The 21,455-nt window shown below is 41.8% G+C and overlaps 2 protein-coding genes and 1 non-coding gene across 5 annotated transcripts in view; 1 reads left to right on the forward strand and 2 right to left on the reverse strand.

The window, feature by feature from the left end:
* Positions 1-16,763, forward strand: catsper1 (cation channel sperm associated 1). 3 transcript variants are annotated; one of them, XM_087147272.1, is made up of 13 exons: positions 1-126; positions 1,016-1,276; positions 4,122-4,380; positions 4,814-4,927; positions 5,276-5,414; positions 6,089-6,180; positions 10,616-10,765; positions 11,533-11,596; positions 12,029-12,113; positions 12,502-12,559; positions 12,949-13,030; positions 13,405-13,519; positions 14,478-16,763. In XM_087147272.1, the coding sequence occupies exons 1-13, from the start codon at positions 79-81 to the stop codon at positions 14,493-14,495; spliced, it is 1,485 nt and encodes a 494-aa protein (XP_087003398.1). In that variant the 5' UTR covers positions 1-78; the 3' UTR covers positions 14,496-16,763. The 3 variants fall into 3 exon arrangements, with proteins under 3 accessions (XP_087003398.1, XP_022081596.2, XP_087003404.1); XM_022225904.2 differs by having other exon boundaries at positions 33-226; XM_087147278.1 differs by lacking the exon at positions 4,814-4,927 and having other exon boundaries at positions 33-226.
* On the reverse strand, positions 6,984-7,055 carry Trnaq-cug (transfer RNA glutamine (anticodon CUG)). The gene has a single exon. It is a non-coding gene; the product is annotated as a tRNA-Gln (tRNA).
* The window catches only part of LOC110974315 (cation channel sperm-associated auxiliary subunit epsilon-like), a 25,732-nt gene continuing 19,220 nt past the window's right edge, over positions 14,944-21,455 (reverse strand). Inside the window, exons 26-30 of the mRNA XM_022225879.2 lie at positions 20,912-21,011; positions 19,461-19,526; positions 18,477-18,643; positions 16,783-16,976; positions 14,944-16,296 (exon numbers count right to left, since the gene is read on the reverse strand). Coding sequence (XP_022081571.2) covers positions 16,292-16,296; positions 16,783-16,976; positions 18,477-18,643; positions 19,461-19,526; positions 20,912-21,011 — 532 coding nt within the window. The 3' untranslated portion in view covers positions 14,944-16,291. The remainder of the gene's footprint in view (positions 16,297-16,782; positions 16,977-18,476; positions 18,644-19,460; positions 19,527-20,911; positions 21,012-21,455) is intronic.

The raw sequence follows: 21,455 nt of genomic DNA on the forward strand, positions 1-21,455 counted from the left end.
CACGTGACGATTGTTGTACCAAGCTCGAATCGAATCTTTTGAAAGTTTATCAGCCCAGCGCATCTGCCGCGCCGATCTATGGTTGGGGCGGGCGCGGGCAATGAGCGTGCGATCGACAAGCATGCAGTAAGTGTCATTCGTTTCCTAAATGAAAACAGCCATGAATTCCGGAAATGCTGAAATAAAAGTGGACACTACTACTTCGATTTCGCCGCAGGAGGCTTCGGTACGTTTCATTCATTCGGTTCATTTTTAGTAACTTTCAAATGGGCCTGTAGGCCTACCCGTTTCAAAAAATACCCCTAGGCTACAGTGCGTTTTTTGGGATGAAACCATCTGACCATAGTAGGGCCTACTAGTAGGCTATAAGCTAGACCCGTAAACAGGGCCCGACGAATACTCCGTAGTAGTATCCGACGGAGGAGTATTCGTCAGGCCCTGTTTACAGGTCTAGCTATAGGCCTACATGCAAAACAACGTGAAACAAATATAGAAAAACTGATGCAGTATGCTCGGCCGACTACTGCAAGCGTTGACATGATTGGCAATCCTTACTTTAGGACACTTCTTAATTTTTATTTCACAATTTTTGTTAACTTATTTTTTACAAGGTAGGCTAGGGCCTAGGCCAACATGCAACAAAATTGCATTGCAGCCTCGGACAATCTTCCATATAAATACTGCTACACAACCAGTGGCGTAACCAGGATTCTGAGCACGGGGTAGGGGGGTTTTGGCTTTTGGACTTACATGCACATAATCGTGATCAAATCAAGTGGAGGGAGAGACGATTTTTCGGGCGGGGGGTGCACCCCAGCCCCCTTTAGCCACGCCGCTGTACGCAACTAAAGCATTGGGGAATCTATTTTAGGGATGATGCTGGCAGAAAATGCGAAGCACAGATGTGCTGGTTCCTTTAAAGATTAAATAATTAAGGATTTACTTCAACTTGAGATTGCTTCATGGAAATGCGTAGACATATGCTTATTGTGATTTCTCTCGCCACGTTCGTAAGGTGATGTTTGTGAAAGAAAATGGACACAGACAAGCCGAAAGTACAGCAGACAGACGTGGTGATATGGACGACCTTTTGGAGCCGTCAATGGGCCCCACCAACTTGTCATTTATCAAGTATCACATGAGACGTCATCGACGGCAGGTGAAGATCGCGCAACTCCCAATGCCGTCAGACAGTCTCAAAAAGACGGCATCAGCGGCTGCAGCTGCCGCCTCGGCCCTCGGTTCAGTTAGTGAGATGCTGGACAAGGGGACAGAGGTGAGTCAAACCAAAATGAAAAACAGTACTAGGAAGGTGCGATTAAAATTTATGTTCCTGAGTTTGTGTGAAGTGCACTTTGGTTAATCTGTTTCAGAAATAAATATCAATTAGGCCTAGCATACTAAATTTTGTCATGTAGGAATGCTGTTTTATTTTCGGATGATAATGTTGTACATCCTATTTATAAGGTAAGTTTGTGAGTTTCAGAATTTTGCATCATAACCTCATGGATCGGAATGCCAAGGCCACTGAGTACATACAATCCTGGACAAAATTCCTGGGATGCTTGGCAACAGCCAAACGCTTTCCAGCCCCCATCCTCACTCCCCTGGTCAATGTTGTTATGTCCAGCTGGACATTACAAATGTCAAATATCAAATTCACTGTACACCTCACAGCTTTTATACTGAGATCACTGAGAAGAAATGGACCCGCACACGGTTGGGATCGGTTTCATTGTCGAAAATTTAGGAAATTAAGATCATAAATGGAAATAAATCAGCCTCAATCCTTTAGTTCACTGTATTCCAACCTAGAAAATTGCCTTGTTTATTCTGCGCCCAGGCACATTAAAAAAATGTGGTGAGAGAAAAATCCAAAAGTTATGCGGTGTTCACCAAGCATTCAGGTGCACGGATTCCTGAAATTCGCAAGGAATCGGAGTTACCGGCTTCCACATAGGACTCTTCTGGGATCTCGGGGTTCCCGGCCCAACGCACTTCCTCCCTGCCCATCCATTTAACCCCCAAAAGGGTTCGAGCGACCATGCAAGGGAGGAAACGAGACAAGCCCCTAAAGCCCTGGCCGCCTAGTCGGCAATACGTCTCGAACCTGCACTAAGGCGCTCACCTGGACTTCGCGGACAGTCCCAGCAGAACAGCTTACCCGGTCGGCTAAGGTGCTATTGGTATTTGACGGGGGCTGAATTAGAGTCTCTTCTAGCTCCTGACCGGCAGCAAGCGCTGGGAAAATAAAAAAGGATGACCTGGGATTCGAACCCACCGTCCGCTGATCTGACGACTGCGAGCTTAACCACTCGGTCATTTCAGAGATATTGCTTTCAGTGGTTCATGTTAAGAAGATAACAAAGTCATTAACCTTACTGCAAGAGATGATTGCCGTGTAAAGAATGAGTGATTCAAACGCTACAGTAGTGCATCACGTCGCCAAAATACACATTCACACGACCGATGGTCGTCAACATTAATGTTCTCGCTGACGGCTTCTCTTTACTATTTTGAAATGAACGCGCATCCATGCGGGAAGTCCCCGGACCACGTCGATACACTTGTCTACATGTCCAAACTCTTTCATAGTCTTATGTGAATGAAACGCCATGGGGGGGGGGGCGTTTCTATCGTCTTTTTTACTAGCACAAAGTGACAGCCGAATCACGAACCCAATAGTTCTGGTATTGCTCTACAGACACACTGTCCTGTGAGGAGAAACTCTTTACAGCTATTTCTTTCTCTGTAAAAATGTGGTTGAACAAGCACTTTTTCTGTCATGTTATAATTCTTTTTCAACATCGTAGACCTTAAGTTGTATTTTCAGTTGTGTGAAATGTTGATGTGAAGGCAGCAGTGCGCTTCTTCGTATTAACCCTAACAGTCCCAAATCCTCCAATTTCAATATGATTTTACATACACACTAGGGGGTTAGGGTTAATACTTGCATTTTCTCATCAGTCACTTTTTTTACAGTCCAATGTTACATTGAGGGTTTCTTCCTGAGATCGCATCATAGTTGCGCTCATGAATATGGTTTTACTCGTTAGCATGAAAGAAAAATAGGCCACACCCTTTGAAAATAACGCATTTTGAAGCTTGACATTAAAACAAATTGATTGCAGCTATCCTCTCAATAAGAACGTGCAAATTCAGATTGTCAGAGTATAACTGGGATAAAGATGGAAGATGCCTCAGTGACCATTCGCACTTTCTTTATATATCATATGATTTCGTCATCTTTTATGCCATTTCACATGATTATGTCAGTCTGAGTACAAGCCAGTGCTCAAAGGTTTTGATCTTAACGCCAACACCTTGACCCGCAAGCCTTAACACCATAGCCAAGGCTACGTCCTCAAGGTTAAGGCCCTGCAGTGACTTAATTATCGTCGAATTGGCAGATATTTCCAATGCCAGCGTATTAGTTATTTAATTACAGTGATATAAAAATCTGTGATAGGTGATAAGCACGATGAGTTCTGCATGACGTGTGTTCAAGATAAGATCGCGGCATGGAAAGTGAGGTGATTCTCATCAGCATAACATCAGTTCCCGAACGCGGTATTCTCAGAGACTTACTTTGATCACTGGTCCACACCGTAAACAGAATAATGATGTTCTTCAATCACGGCCAGAATTGTTGGAATACATATCAATAGACATTAACCTCCCCACGTCCCCCAGTCCTCGCTCAATGTTGTCATCTCGAGTTGGAGCGCGGGCCGCGCATCGACACCCAACATTGAGAGGGGTGCCGAGGCCCAACGAGATTTGGCCAGGATTGTAGCACACGTCGTCTGCTTTCCATTTTGTTTTGACCTGCATCGATGTGGTACCGTATCAGTCAAAAATTAACTCCAGGGATTTCACTCGCAAAATGATACTACAATAAATCTGTCAAGCATTACTGTGACAGAATCTTTCTATTCTAAATCCGCATGCTCCAACTTGTACTAACTGCTAAACTTCAAGATTTGGAGCTTGAATTTTTCCTGTCTGTACCAACTATAAAATCATGACAAAAAGACGACGGTTGCACCTTTTCTTGAAGTGAAGCAATTATATAAAGAATTTTATACAGAAAAAAGCGACTTCTCTTTCAATGTTTACAGGATGCCGGTGATGTCCACAGAAAATCTTTTGAGAGTGCCCATGCCTTCGAAGCGGCCAATATTAATGATCAGGAAACACTGGATCTGCTGGCGCAAGAGCAGCGCCGGCAGAAAGTACTGCGCTCGGCCGGGACCTTCCGTCGTCATATGTACGACTTGACGGAGTCGCTGGCCTTCAACGGTTTCATCTTGGGAGTTATTCTGCTGAACACGGGCATCATGTGCGCTCTTACCTACGACACGGTGGCCGTCCGCGCAGGTACGGAATCAGCAGTGATTAGTTTTAAGCGAAAAAATGTCTGCCAAGTTAGGGGGCCACATAGGGAAGCTCAACACTTACTTGAACTGTATTTAAATCTGTTTTATGTGTATACAAATTTGCATAAATATACCCTAAGATCCATTCTCTAAGAAAATGTTTTAGAAGAATCTGTCAGTAAGGAGAAAACAAAGTTGACAAGTTATTGCAAGAGTGAGTATTAAGGTCCCCTAAGTAATAACACAATCCAGGTCTCTTGTCCGGGGACAAAATTATGTTGTTCTGAAACAGTTATACAGTTTTTGTTTTGCATCGTAAAAACATCGTCCCAGCAAACTGTTTGGGGCTTTGAATTCATTCCCCTAAAATTAGGCAGCGTGTCCCCAGTTAGTTGTGTACGGACACAGTAATTTTAATCTGCTGTATTTAACAGGATGGCACGCTACCGTCTTGGATCACGTGTTCTTGGTCATATACTTCATGGAATGCGTCCTGAAATTATACGTATGGCGACTGGATTACTTCAAAGAACAATGGAATATAGTTGGTTAGTTTGACAGGCTTCTTTTCATTTAAAATCTCATCTGGCGGAATAAAATCCAGCCCTGCTGGCGTAATTGCATATACGGGAGGCTCGGGGTCCTTAAATAATTAAGGGAATAAATATGTGCCTAGCCGGTCTTAAACGTGCGTTTTAGATCGGCTTATAGGAAAATGGACGCGACTAATGCCCGAGCGGCTCGGGCGAGGGCATTATCAGCTTCGCTCTCCTCAGCCGGAAGGCAGGTGTCGGCTCAGGCCGGCAACTAGTTTGTGCCCCTTGACGGCGTACCTGTACGTACAGAATCAACAGTAATACAAAAGTTTCTGATTATTTTGGGGCTTCTCACTACAGACTTTACCATCGTGGTTGTTAACATCGCGGATTTCAGCGTGTCTACTCTTGTTGGAAATGACGTCAATATTCTCAACTTCATTGGAATCTTCCGAGCGATGAGAGCGCTCAGAGCTTTACGGGTGCTGCGTACAGTTAGGTAAAAGAGTAACATTTCAATACATGTATGTGCTTTGTTTCAAACAACAGATAAATATAAACACCAACCAAAACTCTTATGGGTACAGTAGTTGTGGGCGTCCTTCTTGCATTCTCCCAATGCAAAAGATCAAACAAACTACCGGTATTAAGGGAAATATACAAAAGAGTGAAAACACACTCTCTAAATGAGAGACTCCCCTCATAACGCCACACAAAAAGAATATTTAGCCACTCGAAACAATTTAAAACCTCTCCAGAAGAGTGAAATTTCCGGGAGTCTGCCAAGGATCCATTATCGAGAACAACTTGAGAAGAGATGTCCTTTAAAATTCATGATTGATCTTGCGGAGTTATTTCCACTCTTCACTCTTATGGACTGGTTTTCACTAATTTCGAGTAGATTTATGAGGGAAATTACACGATTTTTTGTTCAACCTTATTTCCGACGCCAGATCAGGCTTGTGCTGCCAACTTTATAACCTTCTCTTTTTTAGGTTACTTAGTACGGTAACTAAAAATGCAACTAACAAGCTGAATCGTAACCATAATGTTGCAGTTACGTGCGTGCAAACAATCTCCCCATCCTTGTCTCTTCCTTGTTAACTTTGTGCGGCATCTTTCCTGTAAATTCAGGTGTAACACTGCTTTGTTGTTGGCGTTTTGCTTCATTAGGTTTCTGAAAAGCCTCCAAGTTATAATGAACACTTGTCTGCAGTCAGTGCAGTCCATGGGAGCGATAACTATGCTGATATCCCTCTTTCTGTGTATCCTTTAATACAACCGAACAGCAAATACATGTGTACTGAACTGAACCTGGGCACATATTTTGAGGTCAGGTAGGTCGCACACAAACAATAGAAAGTTAACACCGAGAAAAGTACATCGACTCGGGGATTCTTTTTTGAAGTACAGTACATAGCACTTGCTTATGTTTATCCACCTTGGGGAGAAGGACCCCTTTATCGGTTGAAAAGAGTCATGCTGGTGGGGAATATTCGTTTTGTTGGTAGCGGTGCGACCATATAACGCGTGCATTGCATACTCGTTCGTTAACCAGCGAAGTGCAGTTCCCACCAAAGGAGCTGCCGTTGCTAGAAAAATTGCACCCTCTCTTGGTCCGGCTCGCCGGGCTCATTATCATTAAATTTCTGATAATGTCACGGATTGTGAAAAAGACTGCAGTGTACAGTCCACTTTGAATTACTTCCCGGACGTAAAACTTAAAATAGCTTAACTAAAAAGTCGAATGAAACAATCTGAATAAATTAAGTATAAACAAAATATGGATCGGAATAATGGTACAATCATACATAGATCCTCAAAGTAAAATAGACAACAATTCATCATGGTACGACATGGGTAGGACAATTTGAATAAGTCACTTACTTTCGGTATTCTTATACCCTTATTTATTTGCTCAAGAACGAAGTTTTATGGTTTGCAAAGAAGTATAATATCAGTATCTTATTCCATCTTATTTGCCTTAATTTCACTCCATGTTATGCGGTTCTTCTTTTCGTCGGAAGAAAAAACCTTAGATTCAAAACCAAAAAGTTGAACAAAAATGAGGTCCCACCGAGATTTGAACTCGGATCGCGAGATTCAGAGTCTCGAGTGCTAACCGTTACACCATGGGACCGACACTACCGCTTGGATGAAAAATACTCTATATAAATAACAATGTAGCTAACGATTTCACTGGTTCCCGACCTTCGCGATAATAATTAGTCTAAGCGACGGGAGCCAGTGTTCGAATTGGCACCGCTGATCTCTCGGTAGTTCAGCGGCGAGTGAGTCAAAAACATGAATTATTCATGAGCCTACTGCTGAACTGAACCACTACCGCACGTGTGACGTGAGTACATGTACTGTACATGTACACATGTACTGTACATGTAAATGTACATGTACTGTACATTTACTGTACGTACATGTATGTGTGTACGGTACATACAAACGTGTGGCCTCGATCCAATCACGACATGAACGCAAACAGCCAGCAGCCAAAATTATTCATGTTAGAAAATGTCAACTATCATGAAATACTGAAAATTTGGTTGTGCATTTCTTTGCCTTTATTATTAAACTTAGGCCTAATTATAATGCTTTATTCGGCTGCAGTACATGTACAACATGAATGGTATACATGCGAACGGGGTCCTCGTCGACGGCAACTCAAGTTGCACTCTCGTGCGGACTGGTGGGCCGCGGATGCGGGCCGGATCCGCAGGTCTGGCTGCAGTGAAGATCTGGTCCCGGGTTAAGTGCAGCAGCAAACCGCATTTCATTTAGGCCTACTCAATAATAATATTGTGAATATGCTTCGGCGAAGAACACCTACAAACACTTGACTTCGTCCCATTCCGAAACTATTTGCATTCAATGAAGCGCTTCCTGCTGTATTTAGTTCTGCGTCTTACCAACCATGATTAAGCTGTTGTTAAGGATCGGGTTAAAAATACAAGTATGCTGTCCTCTTATCTTCAAATCTAAATTAATCAATTTTCACATTGGACCTCTCATGAAATATGCAAATTAGACAGGCGCATGCGCGCTACTACACTGAGCAGCGAAACGGCGGTTGAGGTCCCACATTGTTGTGTGATACATAATGTCGGAGTGCAGTGGCCACCTTTGGAAGACCGCTGGCTGACATCCACTTGATCAAAGACAAGTTACCACCACATCCACTCCAGCAAGTCTTTTGTATGTCTTGTGTTTTTTTCTCTCTCTCTCTTGTAAATTAACTTTGTTATTGTATTCCGTGAACTTGAATGTTGATCCCGAAAAATGAAATAAATGATTTGAAATGAAACTCAAACAGATCCAGTTCCCTCAATCTCTGCATACCGTGATGATAAAGACAGTAAACTCTTTACTGGCTGAAGCATGCAGATGAGTGTTTTGGAATCTGCTCAGTGATGCCATACCCAACAAAGTTCCAACTAGCTGTTCCAGCTCTTGCTTGTTATGATGCAACTGTGCTTAGGACTTCAATGTTCAAGCGCTTCTCTGTGTCAAGGTCAACAGCATGTGACAAATACTGACATTTTCGGTACATGGATACATGGAAATCGGATAATGTTCGTATAGGCCTACTTGACAGAATTGTAATTTTTGGCTTCCAAGAGACACTCTGAACAGAATCCGTCCAAGGAGCTATGCCACTAATCATCCGAGAGCTACATGCATCATAGACTTCATCGAGATTTGTGTTCAATCAATGGATTATATAATCTGCAACTGCAACTGATTCGAGATGAGGAAGAACAGAAAATGGAAGTTCATGCATGAAGATAACGATCAGAGCATTGAGGATGAGGAGGCTGAACACGCTGTTGCTGAAGATGTCGATTTGCAATATGAATGGACGAACACATCCTTAGAACTTTTGTATCTGGTCATTTCATTGAAATTTTGTTGTGGTCAATTAGTAAAATATGCACCTAACCCAGTTATCAGAGTATTCAAATATTTAATTCTTACAATGAAGAACTTGAAATCTCAATTGAATTTATTTCTATTCAGAAAAAATACCATGTCACTTGATACCCTGTGCACAATCTTACAGGGCAGCGCGAGAAAGTTTTTCTTGGTACATATAAATACTTTGATTTTTCTCACTTTTACATGTAAATCTGACTTTTAGGACATATTACCGCTTTCTGGCTAAAAGAAGTCATTATAGGGAAAATGAGTGACATCTGTCTATGGAATTCGTTCTATCTATTCTTATACAATTATTAAAGACGAAAATAATCAAAATATTTCTCTGTGTCTGTTCCCGGTATACATTTTACCTGTGCAATTATCAACATCCATTTTTTACCGGAACCTTACAAACCAATCGCATTCCACAAAAGAGGAAAGTGCACCCGTAAGCAGTGAGGTGTCAGCAGTGCACAGGTCTATCATTCAGCAATAAACCAAAGTACTTCAAATCATTTATTTGTGTGTCTTAATGTTGCTCAATTGATAAATACCAGTTAGTGCTAATTTATTTGAATTCCTTCCATTTCATGTGTCCATAAATAACCTTAGTAGCAATACGAAGTACGTAGTAAATGTTCCAAATAGACACTTCTGAGATGATTGACTCGCTGTTCTACCCAGTCTCTATCATACTGAACATAAGCAATGACATACTCATCGGGTGTCCACTAAAAACTTGCAATTTTTTTTTTGTGTGTGAGCAGTGCATGGCAATTTGGACTTGGTACATAGTTACCACGTCCTGATGTAGTCTGACGAAGCTTGTGCTGGCCATCAACTACCCGATCGTCATACTTGTTTGTGCTGATCATGTTCAGTAGGCTACTTCCATATTGCTCTAATTTTTTTTGGCTGTTGGGCACTTTATCTCTAATATCGAGGAGTCGTCTATTATGCCATCAAAGTTAGCTAGCCAGTGGTCCCTTTCGTGGACAACGAGGCCAGTGGTATTCACCTTTCTCCTGCGTACACCCACGCTCATTACACGCCCATAATATTGCGGCTGTGCAATTGGCTCACATTCTTGACCATGTCTTGTAGCCGAGCTGCCCATGAGCCTACTATTAAGTTTTCTGTTGATCCAATTCTCAAGACTGGTTTTCTTAGGAACCTCTGCAGCCTCACTGTTAGTAATACATACGTACGTTACGCTGATCGAGCCAAAGTGATGAAGACTGGCAAGCTGTAATTGCCATCAGCTTCTGACGTTGTTCTACGTCGCACGATACGTACTTATTATAGACCTACAGTGTGTTTAAAGTCGAGATTAATTTCTTCATTTCTTGGACATGAGTAAATATTTCGGAAATTGGCAACCACCATTTATAACAAACGATGTCCTCTTTCTTATAACACCGAGAAATCCAATTTTCTGTCACAGATGACTGAGCACGAAGCAGTTCGAAGTTTCTCGGGTGTTGACAGATCAAATTAAAGCCTACTTTTCCTCAGTTTTTGAAGAATAAAAGATGAGATGAGCCCGGCCCATCGCCATTTCCAACACTGGTGACTTTCCACTGCAAAATAGAACCGTTTGCAGGGCCCCCGCCGTTATGTCCTTTTTTTTTTTAAAGAAATACATGTACAAACTGGCAGTCCTGCTTCCACCCTTTCAGAAAATTCCACTCGCCACAGATGATAGATGAAATTTGTAAATAGGATAAATCACTGTACTTGCAAAACTCCCTAACCCGGTTGATACACCAGATATGTTTGCCGTAATCGGCCGGGGTCTCTACGCCGAAGTGGATCCGAAGCGCTTCGGTAACTTGGGCTCCGCAATGTTCACGCTGTTCCAGTTGCTAACTTTGGACGACTGGTTTTACATCTACGCAGAAGCGGTTGCCAAAGACCCAGGTAGGCCTACATTGTTTAATTAATCATTGAGAGGCGAAGAGATACAAATGATCAATATTTGACCGCTTTCATATTGCGTAAAGTAGATATATTTGGGGGCTTTGGGCAGTTCTTTTGTTCCACAGCTCCATCCTTTGTGCATTACCCGTGAAATAGGAGCACTGGCCCGCAAGATGGCAGCCACGCAAACCCTCTATGATGTTCCAAAGTAAATAAGTCACGCTCACAATCATAATGTGTGTAAAAGGCATTAGCGCGAGAACCAGCTCGTGAACCAACACGAGAGCGTACTCCATTCATTTGCGTGGCACTTTCTGGTTGACGTCACACTTTTGTACTCTACAGGCATTCAAAATATTTCACCCTCAGTTGGTGTCACATTTTAAACCCAAATGCCCACTTTTCCCAAGTTAAAATGTCTTGTTTTCGTCTAGTATGTAGCAGTAGTGTCCTCATTTTTCAACATTCACGATTTATTTCCTTTCCTTGGTACACTATGGCGACTGTGGCCTGTAGGTTTACCAGCCATCTATTGGCAGAAATGTCACTGTAGCGTAGAATGAGAAGACACTATTGAAAAACTTATTCAATGAATCACATACCCGAGAACTATGATTTTAGGAGACTTACTGTACGAATGCAGTTGATGGGGAACCAATCAAAGCACATACATGTAGTTACCTAGTTTTGCCGTGGTTACAGGGATTTCGTCGCAGGACTGCTCTTCGGGACACATTATAAGCAGTTTTACTGTCTTCTTTCCACAGGTTATTTCCATATCATCTTCTATCTGGTGCTCTACATTGCTTTCGAGTACTTCATATTTCTGAAGTAAGTGAACATTTTAGTTGATGGTGTTTATAGAAAAATAATTCTTACGAGTCTGACAAACCAATTTAGGAAAGTACTGATCCAGTTCAGACCAGGGGTGGATCCAAGGGGCAGCAGTACTTTAGGTAGACTTTCTGGCACATTTCTTTTTCTGGCACCTTTTCTAAAGAAATATGAAAATATTCATGTGATTTATGAATATGGATGAGGGTAGGGTAAAATTCTGGCACAGTTTGACCATCTGTGTGGATAAAAATAAATAGGAATGGGGTGTAGGGTAAAAAGTTTGGAGTTTTCTAAAGAAATTGGGATTGCACAACCAGTGGAAATGTATAAATGTGCATATATGGAATGAATACACATAGGCCTACGGCATTTTCTAGGACGACCAGATCTCATAAACTGGATGTTGGTTTGCTTTTTTATGGACAGCTTATTCGTGGCGGTTCTTGTGGACAATTTCCAGCTGACGTTGGAAGCGGCGGCGGCCAAAGAAGCCATACGTAAAGAAGCCATCGTAAGCTACCACAAGCAATGTCGTCCCTGCATGAAATTTAAAACTTAAAGCGGCCGCGGAACAAATTTTTGAGCCTCAAGAACTTCTGGAATAGCTTTTTTCCTGACAAAGTAACAGTAATCAAGTAACTCTTTTCCAGGACAAGAACTTGTTAACAATAAAATATTTCAAGGAATCTTCGCGACAATAAATTTTTAACGAATCACAAATAGTTTTCCACTTCTGAAGTTATCCCCCCTCCAAAGCAGGATTTACTGAACTAATTCAATTTTTTTGGTACGTACCCAGGCCTAGTTGAACCAAACAAAACCCCAGCTCGTCCACGCATTCCGTAATCTCCATTAAACCCACTCCACTTATAATTTTAATGATTGAAATGAATTTACAGAAAGCGGAGGAAGAGGACACAGACGAAGACACCCACGATCTTCTCCCAAAGAGTCGCGGTTGAGTAATCTTTCAGATTTTTTTTCAAAGGAATTAACTTTGGTAATGCGAGAGAAACCAACGTCTGGGGGATTACTACCATTAAGCAGGGGAAACAGAAGAGCGTTACTTCTTTACGTAACAGCAGAGTAAAACCCAATTTAATAGAGTTTCATAAACAAATTATAATGGAGTATTCAGTGCAGAGGGTGGGTATGCATCCCCAATGTTTTAAGTACCAATCCTTTCGAAACCGTATTGCCCCCTTTACTTTGGGGAGAATTCTTTTTAAAAATCCTCTACTGCCCCCTCCCCAAAAAAATCCGAGTATTACCACAAAACCTCAGTGTTATCATAGGTAAACCAACATACAAAGAATTTGACTCTGAATATAATATATTTTCAATAGTCTCGTCAATATCGTCGGAGGAACTCTTTAGGACCAAGAGGACGATCGAGGATTTTTACCCTAGCGATGCTTACTCGGACAGGTATGTACAAAGTTGGTTATCTGTCGCTGCGGTTGACAAAGAGGGGGTGAAATCTGCAACTGCAATGTGACTCTGCAAAACTTGGGTGGGCACTGTTTCCAGCTTAACAGCGGCATTACGTGTGCTCGTATTGCTCCAATTTTGAAAGGTTGAACAATATTTTTTTCCCTTTGTCACTTCTGTCTAAAACGGAACTCGGTAAAATTCAACAGTGCTGGAGGAGGGTTCCACGGCGAGCGTATTCGGATGATGTACACATTCAGTCATTAGCAGACAGGGGGGGGGTGGGGTTCCAATATTGTACCTAGTTCCACCTGTCTCGAATGTAACAACCCGTTTTGTTTGCCACCAATATTCACTCTTCATCGTTCTAGGGACAGGATATATCTGGCTCACTGTTTCCGCTTATTGGCAGCCATTGACTACAACGGCAACCTGTCTAGGAATCAGAAAGGAACCCTGGACAAAATAGTGGATACAGTTCAGGAGGTATTTATCTAAATTTATTTCATTACACGTCCTGATGTCGTCTGACCCTTTTCGTGTGGGTGTGGGTGGGTGTGCAGGCGTGGCATACCTAATGTGGACCTCTGCACAAAAGAAGTCCACATAATGTTGGATGCGATGGCGTAGTGTGGACCTCGCACATGTCCACACGATGTTTCCCCCTCTCTGAAAAACCGATTCAGATGCATTTTGGGGTCAAGGTTATCCGTGGCAAAATGAAAAGGAACAGTCCAGGAAATCATAGTCAAAAATCCAGCTTGAAGGAGTTTTCCTAGTTAGAGAAAAAGGAGCATTTTCCTCAAGTTTCCTTAACCACAGGACAAAGCAATGTCCACACTTTGTATGTAAAACAGGTGTGTGTGTGTGGGGGGTGCAACTTGATAACCTCTGTGCGACCATCACAATCCTGATCTAATTATCAATTTGAAATCATCGATTTACTGTATCAGGTCGTGTCCAAATTGCTTGCACCATACGGCTTGGATATTGTAAGTGTGCCTTTGAGCGCAGTGGCTAGAACCTGTCATCGGTGCCTACTAAATGTGCTTTACAGCAGCCCGCGGCATATACATAAAGCCCCCGCTGCGTCCATTTTTGGTCCAAATTAAATTACAGTTTGTGTATTGTGGTAACTTTGGGAAAGCCTCACATCATCTGCCAACTCATGGTGATCAAATTTTACAATTTCCTACTTGGCCATCATAACATATCAAGGTGGGATAAAACATTTTGGCTGACAGACACTTTGCTGAGGTAGTGTTTGAGCCAGGAAAGTTTTTCAAACTCTAATTTCCTACGGGTGCTCTGCTGACTGCTGAGCAAGGCTTGCCCAGTTTAGCTGGTTCCCTATCCATTAGTCCCTGTTCAGGCCCAACTGTCTCTGATCAATCAACTATCAAATGATGGAAGTTAATATAGAGAATATTTGATTTCCTTACAGACCACCGATGACGCCTGATTGGAATTCCTTGTCACACTCTGTGGCAGGTCCCTACTCAGGATGTGAGGCTGCCGAAGGCTGGAACAGTGCACCTTCCGACAAGAATTCCGTCACTAGCCCAAAGTAGCAAAAGAATAAAGTGTACACAGTTGAAGGTCCCCATCGATGAATTTAGCTGTAAAAATTCCAATTCAGCCATGTTTTATGTTCTCTCTGGGGAAAAAACACTTGCACTTCACACGGGCTTTAAATCTGCTCAAGAGAATTAGTGATGGCAAACTAGCAATCACTCACATGCACATTTGTGACTTGTTCAAACAAATTGTACAAACGTACAATAATTTGTTGGATTGGTGGAAATGTACAGAAACAAACAGGCTGCTCTTCTGAAGTTGGAACTTTTTTTTACAATGCCCATCAAATCTACCGAACCTAAACAAATTGTCAGACAAGGAAGTTGTGACGATTCAGTTCGATGAGAATGACTTTATTCCAGTGGAACAGCATAATTCTTGAGTCAATTCAGAAGCATATAACTAGGAAGCCTTCAACTAAATCCAAGTGACATTTATATTGAATGAAACGATTGTTAATTTTCAACGTGGTGCAATACAAAATGCCAAAAATGAAAATTCATCAATGGAATGTCCAATACACACAATATACACAATGAACGATTTATTAACGATAGGATTTTTACATTTTTACAAAATCTTATTGGAAATCAACAGTTTTTCAGTTGATCTATAGGTACAAAAGACCAAAAAGAGAAAATCTGGGTCAAAACCCCCAATTTGCCTGAGAACCTTTAAAATAGACCCTTCCCCCACTGTTACTGGTTTGTCAGGATGCTACCGATGGATACTTTGCCCATCATGGACGGGGCCCATGAATGGTGGTGACTTTGTTCCTGTTGATGGTAGTAATATGTACATGTATTTATCAGTGGCAATCCGGCCCGAGTTGAAGTGCGCCCCCAAGCGGCAAAAGAAAGACAGATGGTTGTAACTTTTCCAGCGGGTTCTTGCACGCATTATTCGTGTACGCAAAGACCATACATTAAGGAATAAATTTGTTACGCGTACTTCACGTCAAACGCGCCACTGATCTCCATTATAAACCCATGGCTATGCGCTGAGTACCAAAAAACCATGCCCTCTTTTGTTCCGCTCGGAGCGGATTTAATATCCCTAAAAATGTGATTTACTTCCAAAAATACAATACTTTTCAATGGTCCGGAGGCAAGAATCTGTGGCATTAATGCAGCGATGCAACTTTCATATAATACTTTTTCACAAAATTATATCCCAAAGAAAAGGAAATCGTCAGCTGCATTACAAAGATTTCAAAATGGCCCTCACTTTATGAATTCTACAGTTGGTAATGAATTGAGATCCCGCGCGGGAAAACATTATGACAGAAGAAAGTTGATGAGTTTAATATCAACCACTTGAGGGCTGAATGTTCCTTTTACAAAGCCCGATTGTATTCTGTCACCACTTTACACACAGCAGTATTTTAACCTGATCCTTTACTTAACAATTTCCGTTACACTGGCCCCAAGATGTAGAATATAAATTACACGGCATGGCAAGTTGACATAAACTACTGGCAAATAACACCCAACTGACGTGTAAAATTGCCGAACTCTGAAAACTAGGGCCGGAACTGTTTGTAAAAATCAGCTCAACTTAGACGGACAGAGGAAAACAAAAGCAATTCTGTCCTAGAAAATCGGCAACACTGACCAATTACAAATTTCACCTGTGCCCTGCCGCTCAGTAAATCTTGTGCATTTTTCAACTCCATGTGTACTAATCTGAATTCCAACAGAAAGGGAGAGAAAATAAACAGAGAGACTTTGGATCATTCCTGCGCCATCTGAAAGGTTCTAGCTCAACTATACTTACTTTAGTTTTGCTGAGATAGTTATCTATCTTGAGCTTTTCAATACAAGCCTCCCGACTTCTGAAAAAGCACCCATATTGGTTTTTCCCTTTACTGATGTATTCCTTGTCTTTGTGACTCTATAATTATCTCTTGATTTATATATTTGCACTGTTTACTTTTCCTAATCTTCACCAATATGGAAATAAGCGTCATACTGAAGGTTCGAATATGAACAATCCTGATCAAACCCACTGTGGTCATACTAATGGGAGACCAGTTGGTGCCTCAAGGTCCCCCACGGCACATGTCTAATAAATGGCAGGTTTTAATGGAAGCTGCTTGTTTGCTGTGTAAAATTCCCCCGATTTGATGGAAATTAAATTCTGTAATATGCAACGATCGGAGAGTGCCTTGCCTGTGTTGTAGTCAAATAGCTGTTCCTCCAACTTCTTAATATGACCCTTCCGGTAGTACATGTAGGATATGACCCCGAGGGCAAAGGTCAGGACGGCAAAGGTTCCCAAGGAAACCTGGGTCACTGGCTTGGGCTGGACTTCAGGGGGATGCCCGTAGACCAACACGGCAAACTTGGCTTGAAGACGGCAAAAACTGGGTGGATGCAAAAGATCAGATTTGACCAATGTTGTATCAACAGGCCTCGAAATAGTACTACCCCAGTGTACAAATTGTAGCTAAAAATGCTCCGGGCTACCTAAACTTGGTTCCTTGGTTGCCCAGTGGGCTAGTGAAAAATTCAGAATAAGCCAACCTGTTAAAACTTGGATATTTGAAATAAATGCATGTGTTCAATATAAATCAATATATCAATATAAATATCAGAAAGTAAACAAAAAGTGGCAGTTTTTGCCTAACGTAAGCAACCCAAATGAGCAGAGAGATGGAGCAAAGAGATCATTTTGTTCCCAACTCCGTTACCAGTGACTCAAGTGATGTTTAACTAACATACAGGCCTCTTTATTTATACCCTCAGCCTTTTATTTTCTGAAATGTCAAATTCTTTATTGGTGAGCTGATTACAAATTTGGGGTTTTAAATTTTTCTATATACGGGCTAGTAAAACTCTAAACGGGCTAGTAAAACATCCAGTTAACTAGTGCAGTGGGTCAGCCAGGAAAACAAGTTAGCGAAAGACCTGAACAATCATGTCTTGAAACGAAGAGTGACTCATTGCAACCAGTTGTGCATTTCATTGGTAAAGCACATGTCCTATGCCAAGTTCGGTAGTTCCCTGCCCCCTGCCCCTCCCAAGAAATACTTTTGATACTACAGGGGCAAGTCACACCAAGTACACGTGAACAGATGCGACGAAACTCTTGCCGATCGGGGCATAACTAAATAATCACTCTCCCCACCTCTTTCATCAGTGAAGTCAACGCCCTCAAAAGGACACACTTAAGTGCACAAAATATTCAGTGTTAACAGCAAATTATGCACACGGATCAATTTACAGCACATATATCATATTTGGTATAGAGCTACAGTGGTAGCTGAAATAAAATCTAAGCAGCGGTTTCAACATCCACGTCTGTGAGGCTGCTCACTCGGGGGGGGGGGGGCTATGTATAGGACACCTATCAATCATGTGTTCTTATTGTCTGTTTCCATCCACATTCACAAAGATCAGTGACAGAAGGTCCAATCTACAAACAGTGTTGGGTCTTGGTAACTCCTGAGCGAAGCCGGTTATGAATTAAATCTCTTAAATCACTTCATAGACTACTTTATAAAGCATGAAGTACATATTAGTACATAAACCTCACACTGCAAAAAAGTTTGTGTTCTGCAACTCTGCGTAATCAACCTGCAGTTTCCGTTTCGGTATTCCCACTTTTGCAAGTGAAGGCTTTTTTTAACAAAAATGACCAAAACTCTCACAGTTTGCAAAGTTGTCGTTCCAGAATCCTATCCAAAAAGGCCATTAGGTTGGAGGGCATCAATGCTAACAGCAAATCAGGTTCCCAATGACAAACTGGTTCTTCAGAACATTTGGCTAAGACGTGAAAAAGCTTTCTCCGGTTTCTCACTGCAACCAGGACAAATGATCATGGGAAATACTCGGTGTATGCTTGGGTGTAAGTAAAGCCTCACCTGTATCTAGGATCCACAACGGTAGCTGTGAACTGATAAATGCTGTTATTTGTCCCTGTGGTCCATGTGAGTGACGCCAGGCCGGTCTGATTCAGGACGTGGTAATTTTGCCTCTTCAATGCTGCCAAGTCCTTGGTACCATTCAAAATGAAGCAGTGTTGGTACCTCTGAACAACAGATGAGAAATAAGTTCCAACTTCATGTCCAGAATGAGGAATGGTGCATTTTTTGGTCACTCAACGGCTGTTTTTGTAAGGGAGTGTCTTTGAAATTGCTACTCAGTGAGAACAAAGCTTATTCCAATTGGGACCATCCACTGTGTCTACTCTGCTGGAGACAACGTGTGTTTCTGGAAGGCAAAATGGAACTCGGTATTCCTACAGGGAATGTTCCAGTGAAAAAAGGTACATTCCAACTTTTGAGACATGCCTTAATTTGGTCTCTTTAAACCTAATTTCCATATTCAAGTTGAAAATAGCTCCGGGTTTATTTAAAGAAAACAACTGTCTGTATGCACATGTGCGTGGTTGTGTGCTTGTTGGCACGCATCTAGCATAAAGTACGTCAAAGTAATTTCACAAATCTACGAGACGACGATTGATTGTCACGGTTTTTGCCACTGATGACATGGGACCAATTGCAAGGAGCTGCTTAAGCACAAAATTTGCTTAAGCGTGAAAAAACCTTGCTTGACAAATCGGGTTACCAGCCAAAACTCCATGTGATGTATATTGTTTTGGAATGCTATTCACCTGTCTTTTGGTTAGCATGACAATCACATAGATTTTGAGCTGGTAACCTTTGTTTATTAAACAAGTTTTTTTGAACTTAAGCAAATTTTGTGCTTAAGCAGTTCTATGAAATTGGCCCCAGGACTTAAGGATGCAGCAGACAAATGTCATCACCAATCCCATGAAAACAGGAATCCTAAGCAACTGATTTGCCCATTCTTTTTCCATGAGAGTTATAACTGTGCCTCCTTACCTCTGATGCAACTATCTCATCGCTGTTATTGGTGAGCGGTGTTGGCGCAAGCGTGTGGCATCCAGCCTGCAAAGCAAGAAGAACCGAAAAGATATTTGTGAGTAGAGTTGTCGCTTGATTCTCCCTTCAGCCCAGAGGGTTTTTCTCAACACTTCATCTACAGGCAGATGCTGCACAGGCTTTGATTAGAGCATTCAAAGATGTAGATGTAGAAGTTGGCTTGTTTTGACTCACAGGCTCACGAGCTGAAGTCAACAGAATGGACGGCAACTATGTAAGCCACATTTCTTGGACAAACAGAACAAGTCAAACAGAACCGACCTCTACCGTGTCCGCGTCTGAAATACTAACCGGTTCAACTGCATCTGCAATTCTCATGCTTCTCGTGACGTCCTAGTATAATAATTCCGATTTTTTTCGGTCCTGATGAAGTCAGAGCCACCTCTGACGAAATCTTGACACCTTTCATACTCTGACAGTGTGCTTGTTAAAAATTCACCCGTATATAATGGATTCCCATCGTGAAAGCCTATCTACGTATCTAGGCTCACAAGCATTTCAGGATCATTACAAATCTACAACAGAAATGTTAAACCCGACCCGTTTACAAAAACACTGTGGAAACCAGTGCACAATTGCTTGGCTTAAAGCCTGTACAATTTTTGGACGGAAGGCAGCTCAACCGGAGTTAGTATCAAATCAAACAAAGCCATTATAAGGGTCTGGGCCCATGTTCATAGCAGTGCTTAACAGCTGAGCTTGTGCTAACAGGACTCTGACCTCTGACTATTTCACTCAGAAAGTCAAGTACAGTGTAGCACACAAAGCAGAAACATTCAATCTTCAATTGTTGATTTCACAAAAGTCATCTCAATGTGTGTGCAACCGTCAGCACGTCCACACCATGCTTTATCAGGCTTTAGAACCCCCTGAGGATGATATTAGTTTGGATGAAGTCTTTGACTGTCAAAAAAGAGCAAAATATAGCAGCCTTCTTTTGACATACAGCCAAGCACCACAACTATTGACTTGTTAAAGTCAACTGAATAATATTTCTACGACATTTCTTACCCCGACCTCATATTTTGGACCACTAAGGGGCACTGCTACTGAGCGATACTTGATACAACCGGCCACATATGTGTATAGTAGCCAAGTTCAACACACGGTCCCAAGACTTCTTCTCAGACTAAGTGTGTGTATGAACAGATGGTGGGTATCAGCGAGTATACACATATGCCATCAGTGACTCTTGAGCGTGCATGGTGACTGAACCCTTCAGTCATGTCTGTGTATATGGACCGCCAAATTGTGCTTAAAACTGTTACTTGACACCGTGAACGTGGGGCTCCAATTCTGTTTTCCTGTTTGTGCACATCAATCACTGCAGTCACCTATTGCTGGATTCTGGAGACAACTCATTACTAAATATTAATGTCACGATTCTTTACCTGCAACATGCTGGTATTGTAGGAAAAATCTACACGACCCTGCTCTTCAGTGACAACGTAATTGGCATCCACTTCAGTGACAATTTCATCATGGTCATAACTGCAGAAAGAATAACGTCTGAGTTTACACTCTGTTAATATGCAGCATTCCTGGGAAAATAAAGGAGAGCTGTATAGCAGTTGGAAAACATCAGGAAACTGAAAGCAAACACTCACAGAAAGCCTTAAGACTGATCAATAACTAAGGTTACAGATCACACACTGGACCTCTCTTCTTTAAATTCAAATGTCTCAATATCTTTAATATCTACAAATATCACTGGGGCATTTTGATGTATAAATTTGAGCATCAGATCCTTTCAACGGTCATACAAACTAAGTTCACTTTAAACAGTTCAATCCAAAATTTATAATACAAGATTCTCATCCAAGTTTCATATCTTCAGTGAACGAACAAATTCCTCCAAATCAACTGTAAGACACCAAGGCCCAATTTTATGGAATGGTTTCAACTGCCTATCCCCAACACGTACCGTTTATCAAT

The sequence above is a fragment of the Acanthaster planci genome, linkage group LG01 (genome assembly GCF_054643075.1).
Source record: "Acanthaster planci isolate LZ-2023a linkage group LG01, COTS_SCS, whole genome shotgun sequence".
Taxonomy (NCBI): Eukaryota; Metazoa; Echinodermata; class Asteroidea; order Valvatida; family Acanthasteridae; genus Acanthaster; species Acanthaster planci.